Source organism: Miniopterus natalensis, chromosome 2 (assembly GCF_054644295.1).
Source record: "Miniopterus natalensis isolate mMinNat1 chromosome 2, mMinNat1.hap1, whole genome shotgun sequence".
Lineage (NCBI taxonomy): Eukaryota > Metazoa > Chordata > Mammalia > Chiroptera > Miniopteridae > Miniopterus > Miniopterus natalensis.
In genome coordinates this window covers 175,834,744-175,849,679 of record NC_142082.1, presented here as the reverse complement: position 1 = coordinate 175,849,679, position 14,936 = coordinate 175,834,744, and the positions used below count along the sequence as shown (strand labels likewise).

At 48.3% G+C, this 14,936-nt stretch overlaps 1 protein-coding gene across 1 annotated transcript in view; it reads left to right on the top strand.

Annotated features, from left to right (window-relative positions):
• Positions 1–14,736, top strand: part of NUAK1 (NUAK family kinase 1) — a 70,223-nt gene extending 55,487 nt beyond the window's left edge. The window contains exons 5-7 of the mRNA XM_016223149.2: positions 5,145–5,264; positions 7,338–7,470; positions 10,189–14,736. Coding sequence (XP_016078635.2) covers positions 5,145–5,264; positions 7,338–7,470; positions 10,189–11,342 — 1,407 coding nt within the window. The 3' untranslated portion in view covers positions 11,343–14,736. The remainder of the gene's footprint in view (positions 1–5,144; positions 5,265–7,337; positions 7,471–10,188) is intronic.
• The last annotated feature ends 200 nt before the right edge of the window (positions 14,737–14,936 follow it).

Below are 14,936 nucleotides of genomic sequence, written 5' to 3'. Positions count from 1 at the left end.
CTCTGAAGACCAGGCACCTGATAATTTCTACCCTTCACTGCTCCAACCCAGATTTCTTAAATCCACACAAGCATCACGAGGACACCTTTTGGTCCTTGCCTCAGTTGACCTCACCTTGTCTTGTAGCAGCTCATGTCCAGCTGTCCCTGGGAGAGGCCCTCCAAGCACAGGGACAGCAGAGTCAAATGTGTAGTGAGCTAGGGGAGGTTGCTCAGCAGCGTCCTGAGAGGCTGCTTTGGAGGCGCCCTCGGTTAAGAGCGTCCCCAGGTCGCATGGAGTCGGTCCTTTCCAGTCTCTCCTGTGAGGCCGTGTGAGCTTAGATGTTTCGAAGATGAAAGCCGACCCCTTCCCTGCTGCTCAGGGTTCCACTGCTCACCTCCACTTCCTGACAGCTCGGGAGCGAGGCTGTCGTGGGGAAAGCCACGGCCATTAACTCCACGCCGGAAAGGAGCTGGGGAGCGTGTCTTCCTCGACGGGGCTGGGGAAAGCTGTTTCCTCCACAGCCACCTGAGAGCAATGACTCCTCTTTACGTGGACCTCTAAGCAAAGGCTGCTCTTCCTCTGCCTCTCAGGCCAGCCACGTCCCCGCCCTGGGTCTCAGTTTCCTCATCTACAAAATGGGGATAATGATGGCGCCCTCATCATAGTGTGGTGAGGATCCCACACATTAACACATGTTGCGCTCACAGAACGGCGGCAGCAAGCTCACGTGGTCAGTGCCATTGCATCCCATTTCCCAGCGCAGGAAACTGAGACTCAGGGAGGTACAAGGAGTAATTGCTAACGTTTACTGAAGGCCCTGTATGAAGGCGGCATGCTTTCCATCGATCATGTGTTTGATTTTGCATCAGCCCTGTGGAGTCGGTTGCCTTATCACCTCCCCTGTTATACAGATGGAGTGGCTAATGTTTGGCATATCTCCTGGGGATCTTGTTAAAATGCAACCTGACTCAGTAGCCTGGGCTGGGTGGGGCCTGCAGTTCTGTTCTGAGCTGCTTCCAGTCGGTGCCCATGCGCTGGTCCCCAGGCCTCCGTGGAGGAGGGAGAGGTTGACTAATGTGCTTAAGGTTAGAGCTGGGAAGAGTTGAGGCCGGGATTTGAACTCAGACACTCAAGCTCTACATCCCTTACCTTTCCCCTCACGCAGCGCAGCCTCTCATGCTTATTTCAGGAATGAATGATGACTATTCTTTGGCTCTTTCATGGACAGTGGCATAGTGCTTTCAGTCCTGTGTCTTGCCTGGCAAACAATGTTAAATAAACCGAGTCAGCAGCATTATTGTCACTGCTGTAATTTAGAGTCGCTGGGACCAGGATTATTTCAGAGCTTTACATGTGTGTTCTCTGATCCTCACAACGCCTGCATGCGGTGGGGCCTGTTATTGTTCCCATTTTGCAGATGAGGAAATTGAGTACCTTGGCAGGTCCCACCAATCACCTAAACCTCTGATCTGTTCAGTCCGCTGCATTTCCCCTTAGACACAGCAAGTGGCTGTCAGACTGTCGCTTGTATTGTTATTGTCATCAGCATCCTTTCAGCAGTTAATCATCAGCGAGCTGATACTTCCTTCTTCGTCGGGTGAGCTCACAGTCATTATTCATCTGATTGAGGGTAATCCTTTTTTCAAATGATAAAATATATGTAGCATAAAGTTTACCATTTTCAGGTGTCCAGTTCAGTAGCATTAAGTACATTCACATTGTCCTGCATCCATCACCACCACCCATCTCCAGAACTTTTGTGCCCTCCCCAACTGAAACTCTATACCCTTAAAAAAAAATTCCCCATTCCTTCCTCCCCCAGCCCCTGGAAACCACCATTTCACTTTCTGCCTCTGTGACTTTGACTACTCTGTGTCACATATAAATGGAACCATATACTATTTATCCTTTGGTGTCTGGCTTGTCTCACTTAGCGCAGTGTCTTCAAGCTTCATCCGCGTTGTAGGGCGGTGAATTCTTTTGAAATGTGAATAGTCATTTCCTAGTTTATCTTTCTAACTCTGACTTTCATCTGGCAGGGCACACTTCTAGAAAAGCTTGATAGCAACAAAACTCCAAAAGTTAAAGACATGAGTGTTGACTTCCCAGTTTCCTTTTCAGAGTCCAGGCTGAACTGAACCCAGTGTGGGGACAGAGGGTGGTTCTGAACCAGGACGGGGCAGGGGAACCCTCCGTCACCAGGAAAAAAACACAAAGTAGTTACCTTTCTCCAAAGGAGACCGGTGTGTCAGCAAAATACCACTGTAAAAGCAAAGCCTAGATGCCTCCTTGGTAGAATCACCCTCCGTACACAACTGACGGACGCTCTGATGCAGGGAAAGCACACAGATTGGCACACAGACGCTCGTGGGGTTGTCTGTCTCTGTGACCTTCAGCAAAGCTTTCAGTCGTCTGACCTCCACTTGCTTCGCTTACAGAACGAGGGGTAGAATTAGCTCACCTCTTAAGGCTCTTTCAGGTTGAAACCATTTTGGAGATTGGGTTGCTTTTGCTTTATTATGTTCAAAATCATTATTCCCCATGTTATAGCTTTTCCCAACCCCTTTCCTTTCACTTTCTTCTTTTTTGCCTTTTCCTAGTATCTCCTGTGCTGTTTTACTTAACATTTTTATTTCAATTCATTTTTTAAAATTGTATTTATTTGAACGAGGAGCCTTATGGAATTCCCTTAAATGGAAAACCAGTGTCCTGTTGAGTATCGCGAAGTTATTAAAGTTACCTAGATGGGTGAGAGTGGGAAGCAAATACTGATCGAGCTTCAACTCTGTGCCAGTTACTGTTCTAAGCCCTTTACATACTTCATGTTATTTCATTTTTACCATGACCCTGTGGGGATAGATCCTGTTTCTACCTCCATTTTACAGATTAGAAAACTGAGGCTTCGAGGAGTTTCAGAGCCAGTGGCCACTTCCTGTAAGCTCCACGGGGCATGGCATCTTAGGGCCACAGCCCAAGTTTAAGTGGCTCAGGGTTTGAGAACTGTGTGTGCGTGTGTGTGTTGGTTAATTTCGCTTTTCCGCTGAAGTGCCAAGAACATGGACTAATCTAGATTTCTATTAATCTTCTCTCAGCGGCCCTGACAGTTTTACTGGGAGAGGCTGATAAACATCAGTCTGTGAGGATGGGAGTGAGTACAACATAAACACACTCTCAGAGGGCTGCAAACAAAGCAAGGATGCCCAGACTTGGAGAACTCTGGTGTGGGTGTGTGTGCACGGGGATTTGCACATGGAGCTGGTGGGTGCCTCTCGTGTGTGTGTGGGGAGGTGGTGGAAGCTCGTAGGCGCCCCAGATGCCGCCGACATTGCGGGGTAAGAAGGAACGTATTTTCTGCAGGATGCGCAGTTGCTGTGACAGTTCCAGGACACAGCCTGCGACTTCTCCGTATGTCCCAGGGCTGTAGCCATTTCATCTCTCTTCTGATTGACAGGGCACACTTCGTAGAGCTTCCAACCAACTTCCTGCAACCAAGCCAGGCCGGGGCCTTGATAAAAAAATGGAATTCAGGGCAATTAAGTGCAATCCGAACCCCAAGAATGCGTTCTCCGAGGGCAGTTTTTCACCAGCTACTTTCAATGGCATTCCATTCATTCGGGGCTGACTTCTACAAAATAGGCTTATTCTGGGGGCTGTGTTCAAAAGAGAGCCCCAGCGCGTTTTTGCGGTCAGGCCGGGCTGCTCTCTGGGCATGTGAATCGCTCTGCCTGTTTATAAGCCCCCAGTGGAGACCAACTTGGGGAGCGGCAGAAGCCTGCAGTGGGTTCAGCTTGTGAGGCTGGAGGGAAAGGCTGAGAATGGAGGGAAATTTTCTGTTACCTGGGGACAGAGCAACACAGAGGTTGAAAACTTTAGACACTGGTTTACATTGACACTGACTAGTTAGCTTGCCTGAGATGAACCACTGCATCTCTCTAAACCTCAGTTTCCTCATCTGTTAAGTAGTGTTTTGTTTTTGTTTTTAAATGTGGTAAAATATCCGTACCACAAAATTCACCATCTTAATCATTTTTAGATGTACAGTTCAGTGGCATGAAGAACATTCACATTGTTGTGTAAGTGGGATTTTGGGTAGATTAGATTAGAGAGCGTAAAGTGCTTAGATCAGTGCCTGATACTTGGAGTTTGTTCAGTAAGTGGTAACTAAGTCTATTATGATTACTTTGTATTATCTACTAATTATCCTGTGCTTTTCAAAATATAATGCTTATTCTACTGACAAGTATTTCTTGGGTGAGACCTGCCACCTGCCTCAGGGGACTTGGAGTCTAATAGGCAAGGTGCATTTGTATATATATTTATGTAAACATAAATGTACTAAGGAAAAGAATGGCTTCGAGGGGGGTGCGATCCAAGAACAGCAAGATTAGGTAGAGCACTTGTGTGGGACTTGAAGACTTGAAGGTTATAAAGCACTTTTGTATTCACGGTCTCATCTGGATGGATTTTTTTTTTGTCATTCTCATAGTAATCTTGTGAGCTAGAACAAGATAGGGATCATGGATTCCCATTTTCTGGCAGGTAAACTGAGGCTTAGAGTAGCTAAGAGACCTGCTACACGTCACACAAGTGGCTGAAATATGACTCCAAGCCCAGTGCCCTGAGTCTGTTTCATCTAGGGTCACAAGGTGGGCAAACTGCAGCTCTGATCAGAGTGTGGGTGGATCAGGTGGTGGTGTCAGGTGCACAGGTGAGGGTTTTCCAAAGTGTGATATGCACACCACGGCACAGTGTGGTTTTAGGTAGGTTGCAGATGAACACTTTTCACATTAACAGGTAGGCGCTTCAATATTCATCAGAAACATCAAGCCTGTGATTTTGTGGCTATTTCTCAGGCAAGTCTAAATTGAAGTGAAAATAGAGAGTCCACGTAAGGAATCATTTTAATTAAGCAATAGAGCAGGTAGTGTGCAGATGTGGCAGGACTTGTGCTGGATGCCAAGGACCACATTTGGGAGTCACTAGCCCGCCGTGCTGACTGGTCCTTTCATGAAGACCCAGGACTGGAGAGAACAGGGTGATTCAGCCGGCACACCCACCAGGTGCCCTCAGCTGCTCTAGTGCTGGGTGGTGCGAGTTGATCCAATGCAGACACTAACTGCAACGCTAACAAGCCGCTGCCTGGATCTTGCTTGTTTTTGTAGATTGCTGACTTTGGGCTTTCCAACCTGTACCAGAAGGACAAGTTCTTGCAAACATTTTGTGGAAGCCCACTCTATGCATCTCCTGAAATTGTCAATGGGAGGCCTTACCGAGGGCCAGAGGTGAGCAGGTTGCCTATTGTGTATGGTGGGGGGGGGGTGGGTTTGGTGGGGAGAAAAGGCCAGAGGGCAAGAGCTTGATCCAGGAAATACTTTTTAAAAAACCCCAAAACCAAGCAAAGAAAACATTTCCTTATATGATTATAAAAGCCATAATATACACACCTGGGAGGAAAATGGAAAAATCCAGAAAAACCTAAAGGAGAAAATAAAGTTACCTGCAATCTACCCACAAAAGATAACCAGTTAATATTTTTGTGATTTTTTAAAAGACTTTTTTTTTCCAGTGTAAATCTTTGCATTTCAAAAATAACTGAGCCCTGGCCTATGTGGCTCGGTTGGTTAGATATTGTCCTGTGCACTGAAAGGTTGCTGGCCAGGGCATATGCCTGGGTTGCAGGCTCGATCCCCAGTAGGGGGTGTGCAGGAGACTACTGAGTGATGTTCTGCTCTCACATCGATGTCTCTCTCTCTCTTCCTCTCTCTCTCCCTCCCTCTCCCTTCCTCTCTTTCAAAAAAATTAAAAAAAAAAATCTTAAAAAAAATTAAGGTCCTTGAATATGTATATATGTGTGTTTATATATATATATATCTTGCCTTTTATTAACTTAACATTATATTGTGACATTTTCTGAATTTGTTATTAAAAACATAGTTTTTAATGACGACACAAAGTTTTATTGTATGAATAAACAACCATAATTTAATCACTCCCCAAGATTTAGGCTGTCAGATTATTTTCAGTTTTTCCTCATTATAACAAAACAGATAAAACAAACATCAAACCAAAAACCCCCTCCCTGACTCTGGGAGTGACTGTCTTTTTGCAAATAATTTTGACAGCCTGTATTTTTTGATGAAGGAAATACATTTTAATGGTATCTTCTAACTCATGAGAAATGCATTTCTCTACATGCCTAAAGCTTTCAGGGCCATGTGTTATGTAGAAATGTTATTTTAAAAGCGGGTGATTTGTGAGTGACTATTTTCTTTAAAAAAAGATGGTCCTCTTTACAGAGAGATTTCATCCACTCAGTATTCTTTAAATAGCAGCTGTTCACTGGGTTGAAATATTTCCTTCCAAATATTTATCTGTTTGAGAGTGTTTGGGGGCAGGGCTGGAGGCTGAAGAGAAGGGTGCCAGGAGCCTCTGCCAATTACAGTGAAGAGAAAGTCTTTCTGAAGTAGGAATGTAAGGGAGGAGCATAGGATTCCATTTACAAAACTGTAGAAACTCGACACTGTAAATTTATCACAGATAATGAATGCTGCTTTGATCTTCCAGGACCTGTTTCCGAGGTTACAAGCTGGCAGCCTGTGAACTGGCCAGCAGGCATGCTTTATTTGGCCACGTTAGTTTTTCTAAAAAAAAATTTGAACAAACATTTAATAACTGGGAGATTTCACATAAAAGTCTGGTTTCTGACTTCTCTTGAAAAACCAAAGGATCGAGCAGTGTGGGGTCCGTGTCACTTTGAGGCAGCAATTAGCTGAGGGGAGGCCGCCTGCTTAAGACGGGTGAATGGACCCTACTGTTTGTCTCTGTCCCCAACACTCTGCATTGTACCCCAAATTCTCTCCTGCTTTGTTCGTGTTTGTTGTGTGCCTGGCTCCTGTAAGCGTTTGGGTTTGCTGCCTGATCCATTTGAAAAGGAACAGGAAGGAACTGATTCCTGGATTAGGAGCCAAGAGCCCCGCGTCCCAGTCTTAACCTCCTTCACTGGGGCGAGGCCTCTCGAGAAACCATTCGGTCCTCGTGCCTCAGTATTCTCATCTGTCAATAGGGGGGGAGAGTCATCCAAATCCTACCTATTTAACAAAATTATAGTGAAGATCAAAGGAGACAGTCTGTTTGAGAAAGGCCTCATGTAGGTTGGGACCTCGGGTCTTGGTTTGAAGTGGAAATGCCCAGCTGCACTCATATCGGTTGTCAGGCTGCCGTGGGAACCTGTCTGCCAGGTGCCAAATTCAGTTCCTGGGGTCCCGGGGGTGGCTGCTCACGCACGGAGATGCTAATGCTTTGGAAGGCCTCCGGAACCTGCTTCCCAGCCCCTGTGTGTCCTGTCTCCGCTCCAGGTGGACAGCTGGGCCCTGGGCGTGCTGCTTTACACCCTTGTTTATGGAACAATGCCCTTCGATGGCTTCGACCACAAGAACCTCATTCGGCAGATCAGCAGCGGAGAGTACCGGGAGCCCACGCAGCCCTCAGGTGCGTCTCGGGCAGGGTCGGAGGTTGAGTGCGAGCTGTCGGCTTGCCTGCCCGGGCTCACGCCTTCTGCTTCTGTTTTGGTGTCTGTAAGGAGTCTCCTGCTTTCCCATTTTCTTCCCTCCAGGTGTTTGCTTTCTAGCAAAGCTGGCTTCTTAGCTGCTTTACCCAAACTTTCCCCAATGAAAATTTCAGAATAAGCTTCTACATGGCAGGAAGGCCAGGAGTCCCGTTCTCTTGCTGTGTGAACTTGGGGCAAATCCCTGACCTTGTTTGGATTCAGTTTCTCCACTAAAAATTAAAATTTGGGGAAAGGTATTACATGAAGTCCCTTCCGGTCCATGTAGACATACAGAACACCTTCACTAGACTATAAGTGCCACAAGGGTGACAACTGCCCTTTTTTAGCACTGTGCCTTGGACAGGGGTATGGCACATGGCGCTGTTTCAATATCTGTTGCTGCATGACAGCTCTGTCCCAGCCCCCCAAACAACCGTGTGACCATATCTCTGGTTCCCTGGGTTGCTAGAGCTCTCCTGGCCTTGCTTGAAGGGATTTCTCCTGCAGCTGCAATCAGATGGCAGCGGGGCCTGGGGCTGATCTCAGGACACCTCCGTGTGGGCTCTCTATCCATGAGGTGCCTCCCCAGGCCTCTCAGTCCAGGAGGGAGCCTGGACTTCTTACGTGGCAGCTCAGGGCTCTAAGAAGGAGGAAGCAGCTGCCAGGCCTTTTTAACGTCTGTATTTAGAAGCCAAATAAGTCACTTCCACCATGTTCCATTGGTTAAAGCAATGGAGGCCATAAACTCTACCTCTTGATGGGAAAGAGCTGTGTGTGCATGGAAGGGGTCTGTACAGGAGGCCGTTTTTGGAATATAATTAACACAGATGCTTCATATGTCTACATATATGTACACACACAGACACACATAGGCGATTCTCATTAATCATACAGTTACATTCTATAAGGTCGCCATGAACACTTGTTAGTGAAGACTAAAGCATTTCTCTTCAGGGAGATACAGGACTCAGTTCCTGTGAGTCTCTGGTCACAATGCTTTTGTCAACTGAACGGTACAGACCTTGTTTTATGTATGTTTCTGTTTAAAGATACCTCGCTTGAAATACATTGTTCATCCTTTGACATGGAACTCATGGCCAGCAGCACTGTGACGCATGCCTGAAGGAAGCTTATCTAACACACATCACACAGCCTTCCTGCCCTTAGGAACTCTAGATGGCACTTCAGCACTACCCCTGGGGGCATTTTAAATAGCAAACCAGCAACAGAAGGCACAAACATGTGAAAAACATGGACTGAATAGACTGAAAAGGACACTTGGCAAGTCATGAGGGCAGAAACAAGGCAGAGTGTTGTCCTCTTGCTGGACCTCAGCTGGGAACACACGTGTGTCTTGGGGCAATGCAGATTTTTTGCCGCTCTATAAATGTACTCAAATGACCAGGAAAGCAGCCCAAGTACTGATTTTGAGGTTACAAATACATTTTAGTGAGTAGGCGAATTTACAAGTACAGAATCTGTGAATAATGAGGATTGGCCATTGTATGTGTGTAGATAGATAGATTCATATCTTTTTATGTATATTTTTTCAATAAGCCAACCTGTTTTTTTGTTTGTTTTGTTTGTTTGAGATATTTCAGGGTCACCTCTGTGGTGTGGTCTTATTTGCCTCACCAGCTAACAGGAGCTCCTGGCACACTACAGGGGTTCAGAAAATATTTGTTGAATGACTGAGTGAACATCATCCTGTCTGTCACTTTTCAGGGGTGCAGCTCACCCCTCGCCCCCTTGCCAGGCCCTTGCCAGCTACTCCTTAGCCCGCATTAGTGGCGCCTTCCCAGGATGTAATTCAGCCCCGCTGGGGAAGCGCAGTTCGAGCTTCAAAGCCAGCTTGTAAGCGGTGAGAGTCCGTTGGTTCCTGTGGCCTCCTCGACATCCCTTTGGGGCTTTCCCCTGACTCTCTGGCAGCTGACATTTGCAAATGAAATTTGTCAGACAGGCGCTGAGCTGATAGCAGACAGATCAGCTCTGTGATCTGACAGCTCCGCGTGCCGTGGCTTATGTCAGAGAGGGAAAGGAGGCGAGCCCACGGGGCGTGGCCCTCAGAGCCTGGCCGAGGCTGGCCGTGGGTGTGGCCGCTTTCACTGCCCAGGTGTGCCAGGTCTGAGCTCCTCGCCATCCTTTTCTGCCTTTCCCTCTCTCATGAGGAGCCTTTTTCTCGCCATCTCAGCCCCAAATTTCCTTTTCCTCCCTGCACACTTTCCCCGTGACCCCGAGCACTGCGTGCTTCTACGAGCCTACCTTTGGAGGATTACAGAGCCAGAGTAATCTATCCCTGCTATCCATTTTGGTGAAGTGATACCCACCAAAGGAATAGTAAGCCCTGCGGGGGCTGGGGCTGGATTCTGTCCCGGTACCTGGCCTTGCCCATTTTATAAAGACTGGAGTTGACGGACAGCTCAGTAGTTCACGACAGTCCTTCACGCACATGCGAGCACATGCCAGGCTGTGCTGGCACACTGCCTGTGGCTTTAGGTTCTGGTGAGGCTCTTGAGGTACAGTCTGTAAGGCTTTGGCTGAACTGGGACTCCACTTGGAGTTTTCTGAAAGCGAGTGTGTCTCCTTAGCCATTCCTGGAGTGTCATCCCTGTCACAGAGCCAAGGGCCCCCATTAAGGCCTCTTCTTTCTTGACCCCTAGATGCTCGAGGACTCATTCGGTGGATGCTGATGGTGAACCCCGATCGTCGGGCCACCATCGAGGACATCGCCAACCACTGGTGGGTGAACTGGGGCTACAAGAGCAGCGTCTGTGACTGCGATGCCCTTCACAACTCCGAGTCCCCGCTCCTGGCTCGGATTATCGACTGGCACCACCGGTCCACGGGGCTGCAGGCTGAGGCCGAAGCCAAAATGAAGAACCTGGCGAAGCCCGGGGCCTCTGAGGTCATGCTGGAGCGGCAGCGGTCGCTGAAGAAGTCCAAGAAAGAGAACGACTTTGCCCAGTCTGGCCAGGACTCGGTGCCCGAAAGCCCATCCAAGCTGAGCTCCAAGAGACCCAAAGGGATCCTGAAGAAGCGAAGCAACAGCGAGCATCGCTCTCACAGCACCGGCTTCATCGAAGGCGTCGTCAGCCCTGCCTTACCCTCTGCTTTCAAGATGGAGCAGGACCCGTGCCGGACTGGCGTGCCCCTGCCAAGCTCCCCCGAGGCCGAGGTGCCAGGGAAACTCAGCCCCAAGCAGTCGGCCACCATGCCCAAGAAAGGCATCTTGAAAAAGACACAGCAGAGAGAATCGGGTTACTACTCCTCCCCGGAGCGCAGCGAGTCTTCAGAGCTGTTGGACGGTAACGACGGGATGGGCAGTGGTGTCCTGTCCCCCAGCCCCCCGGACCCAGCCAGGGTGACTGGCCACAGCCTCTCCTGCCGCAGGAAGGGCATCTTGAAACACAGCAGCAAGTACTCCGCGGGCACCATGGACCCGGCCCTCGCCAGCCCCGAAATGCCCACACTGGAATCCCTGCTGGAGCCCAGCGTACCCGCCGAGGGCCTCTCCCGGAGCTACAGCCGGCCTTCCAGCATCATCAGCGACGACAGTGTCCTGTCCAGTGACTCCTTTGACTTGCTGGATTTGCAGGAGAATCGCCCCATCCGACAGCACATCCGCAGCTGTGTCTCTGCCGAAAACTTCCTCCAGATCCAAGACTTTGAGGGGCTCCAGAATCGGCCCCGGCCCCAGTACCTGAAGCGGTACCGGAACCGGCTGGGAGACAGCAGCTTCTCCCTCCTCACGGACATGGATGACGTGACTCAGGTCTACAAGAAAGCTCTGGAGATCTGCAACAAACTCAACTAGCTCCCGGGGTGCAGGGGCGGGCTGGGGGTGGGTACGAGGGAGGAAGGGAAGCAGTGACTTGTGCTAACACGCTGGTTACCTCTTTGCTGGCCATAATGATAGACTGAAAAGGGATTGGTGCCATCTCACTTGGCCAAGGTTGCAGCCTTGAGCCAGCACCTAGAAGGGAGAAATGAGCTCTCTGCCAGTCCTGTCACCTGCCAGTCAGAATTTGGGTCCTAATCGGCATTGGCTTTATGGCACCCCTTAGAGGCCCAGCTGTCCAAGGAAGGTGGTGTTGGCCAGCATTTAGAGGGTGGGAGAAGGCATATGGGAGAGGGAACATTTCCCTAGAAGTTGTCCAAATACTTCTGGAGGAGGGCGGGAGAGCCTGGGGCCATCTGCTTTGGGTGAGCTCAGAGCTCGCTCCTTCTCACGTGAGCAAGCTTGGTCTGACCGCGTGGGGTTGGCAAGTAGATTTCAGCAGCCTGAGCTTGAATGGGCGATCGATTGGTGGTGGCAGCTGGCTGTGCTGGTGTGAGTAGCCCAGGCACATGGGAAGGAGCAGGAGCACTCATGCCACATAGTTGCCCTCCTTGACCTGGCTAAGCCCTGGGAGTTAGGTTAAGGCATCCTGCGGGATCCATGTTATCTCTCAATGCTACCGGTGTGGCGTGGGTTCATTTGCTACTCTACCTTGAATGGAAGACAGGGCCTTGGTCAGAGAGAATGTCTGGACTCGGCTAAGGACTTAAGAGTCAGACCATGGTGATTTTTTGCTGCCTTTTCTGATGTCTGCCTTGCTCTTCAGCACAACTTCCCAAGAGTGGATGGGAAAAGGATGTGGTGTCAGAGGTCAAAACTGGTGGAGAACAGAGCTTGGGCCCCTCTGTGGTCCGTGCGCAATGCATGGAAATTGACCCACACCAGCAAGGGGGCAACTTGTCATTTCTTTAACATCTCAATATTAACTGGAATGCCGCCTTTTGGGTTCATTCTCACCTGCATGAATGCTCTGAATCGGATGTGATACTGTCCCTAGCCTCCAAAGGAGTCACTGGCTCACCCGTTGACCCTGTTTAGTGATAGCAGACAGTCTCCCCATCCACCACATGTGGAATCCTCAGAGGTAGGCGAGTTTGCTTCTAGGTAGTTAGTGTGTAGGTGGGATATTTGGATGAGGGAGAGGAAAGTCAGGCAGAAGGCGCTTTTTCCCCAAATCTAGGTATTCTGTGTCATGGGTTTGAACCCCTAGGCTTTTGGGGAAAGAAAGTTTCATCCTTTCGAATGAGTAAGGTGTTGGAAGAGCAGAGTGGGTTGGGAGGAAGCATATGGAAGAGGAGACATTTCCCTAGAAGTCATCCAGATGGCTCTGGAGGAGGCAGAGATGAGGTGTGATAGGACTCTTATCCTTAAAAGCAACCTAAATAAGTATTTAACTTCTGGCACCCAGATTGCAGGTGACAAGACGTCATTCCCACAATGGGACATCTTCAGATACTGGGTTTGGAATTAATGGTGTCATTTGTGAATTTGGGATGACTTCAGATTCCACTGGCCTGGGGAAATTGAAACCCTCGTCTCAAGTTGGCCAACTTCTGGTAGCCACCTAGAGAAAAAAGAAGACTAGTCTGGGAGGTATTTTTGGGAAAACCAACAGGCAATAGCTCATAGGGAGCTGAGGAAGAATTCACCTTAAGGCGCTAAGAACATTAATGAGAACAAAACTGCCCTTTCCCTAAGGAGATGGCTGCCTTTCTGCCACCAGCTCTGGGGCTTTGTCATGTGCATTCCTTCAGGTCGAGCTGAGTAATGTATTGTGGGAAGCTTCTCAGTTTCCTTTCATTCAATTCCACCTCCTTCCTGAGCTCCAGTGTAGGTTCAAAGGGAAAGAAATCTGTAGGTGGCAAATTGTGTGTGGAGGGTGTGTGGGTGCAAGGAGGGCATTGTGCACCCTCTGAGCTCTCGGCTCCTTTTCTCGTTCTGTGCAGCACCCCATAGTGCCACACCGCCGGTCCTCATGCATGGCAGCCGGCCTAGCTGGTAGCTGTCGGTGTGACTTAGGTATAACACCTACCTGCTGGTTGATGTGTTGTTTTTTTCCTTTTGCCGAGTGCTTGCCTCTGTTTGGTATTTTCCAGCCTTCTAATCTTTAAATAAAAATGACACTATTAAGAAAAACCATCCCCCCCCCAAAAAAAAACCACAACAACACACACACGCACACATGTATGTTCTCTTTTGTCAATAAACCCAGACTCGATTGTGGCAAAGACAGTCCTCCACTCAGAGGCCGAGATTCTAAGCTGAGTCCTGGTGTGCTGCTAACTAGCTGGTGGCTTCAGGCACCTGCAGAGTTTTGGGGACTAAGTTTCCCCTTCAGTAAGAGCTGGAGGGGTGGGTTAGCTGGTCTCTTAGGCCCTGCCTAGTCCTGACATTCTACTAAATCCTCTGATTCTAGATGTGATGTTGACTCTGTCTTTTCGAGGAAAACCTTGGAATAGAGGGAAAAGCCCAGAAAAGCAACTTTCTCTGCTTCCTGATTAAGCCCTACCACCCCTACCTGCCAATCCCCAGCCAGGGAGGTTGTTGCTTGATTCATTTCCACGGAATCACAAGTGAGAGACACTTTTATGACCCAGTGGACCAGGCAGGAGATTCGATGTCAGCTCTCCTGGTCCTTTCCTTGCCTCTTGGGCCTCTCAGTGTCTTAGTTTACACATCTGCCAAAGGAGTGGAATGATACTCCTTTTTACAGGTAAATTTCAAAGGCATGATCAGTTTTCAGGAAGTGCTTCAAGACCCCAGGCGAAATGAAAATGCTATGAACTCACTGAATTTCCATTCCTGCTATAAAGTGCTGCTGCTTCAGATGACAGGGAGCACTTTTCAGGGTGGGATTCAGGTGAGGGTTGCCCAGGCCTGCTGTCTTGAGTACAATGTGAATGATCGACTGACTGCTTATTGCCAAACTGGAAATGTTCTGTAGGGATTAACTGGCATGGTATCATTCCTAGAAGAGAAAAAAGAGAGAGAGAGAAACTTGACTGCACATTTTTTTTTTAAAAGAAAAATCCAAGTTGTGACTTTTATTTAATTTTTTTTTTTTTGGTAATAAAAAGTTGACTTTTTTATTTGAATTTGTCTTTTCTTATTTATTGGTCTGAAAGGCATTTCAAAGGTATTATAATAATATATTGGTGTAATTTAATTGGTGCAACATGCTCTATGGCTCCAGTCAAAATTGGTTTTCACTCATTTGATTGGTTTGAGCCCAGAACAGCCTACAGGGGAAAAAAAAAAGCTGGATAACCACCCAAAGTGTTTGTATTTTCATTGGAAACTGATTTTTGTTTTGTTTTCTGTTTTTGTTTCTGTTTTTATTTTTAAATTAAATAAATTGCAATGAACTGAACTGGCACCTTGCTGCTTTATTTGGATGTTTTTCTTTTAGTTAAGTAAGTGACAGAATGGGTGTAAGTGACAGAAACCCACTCAGGCTGGCTTCAGCACACAAGGGGAACTTACTCGAAGTTCTCAGAAGATGGAGAGCAGTTGGCAGGGAAGCGGGAGCTGGAGATGTGGGATCGTAGAACCACGGGCCCTCTTTCTGCT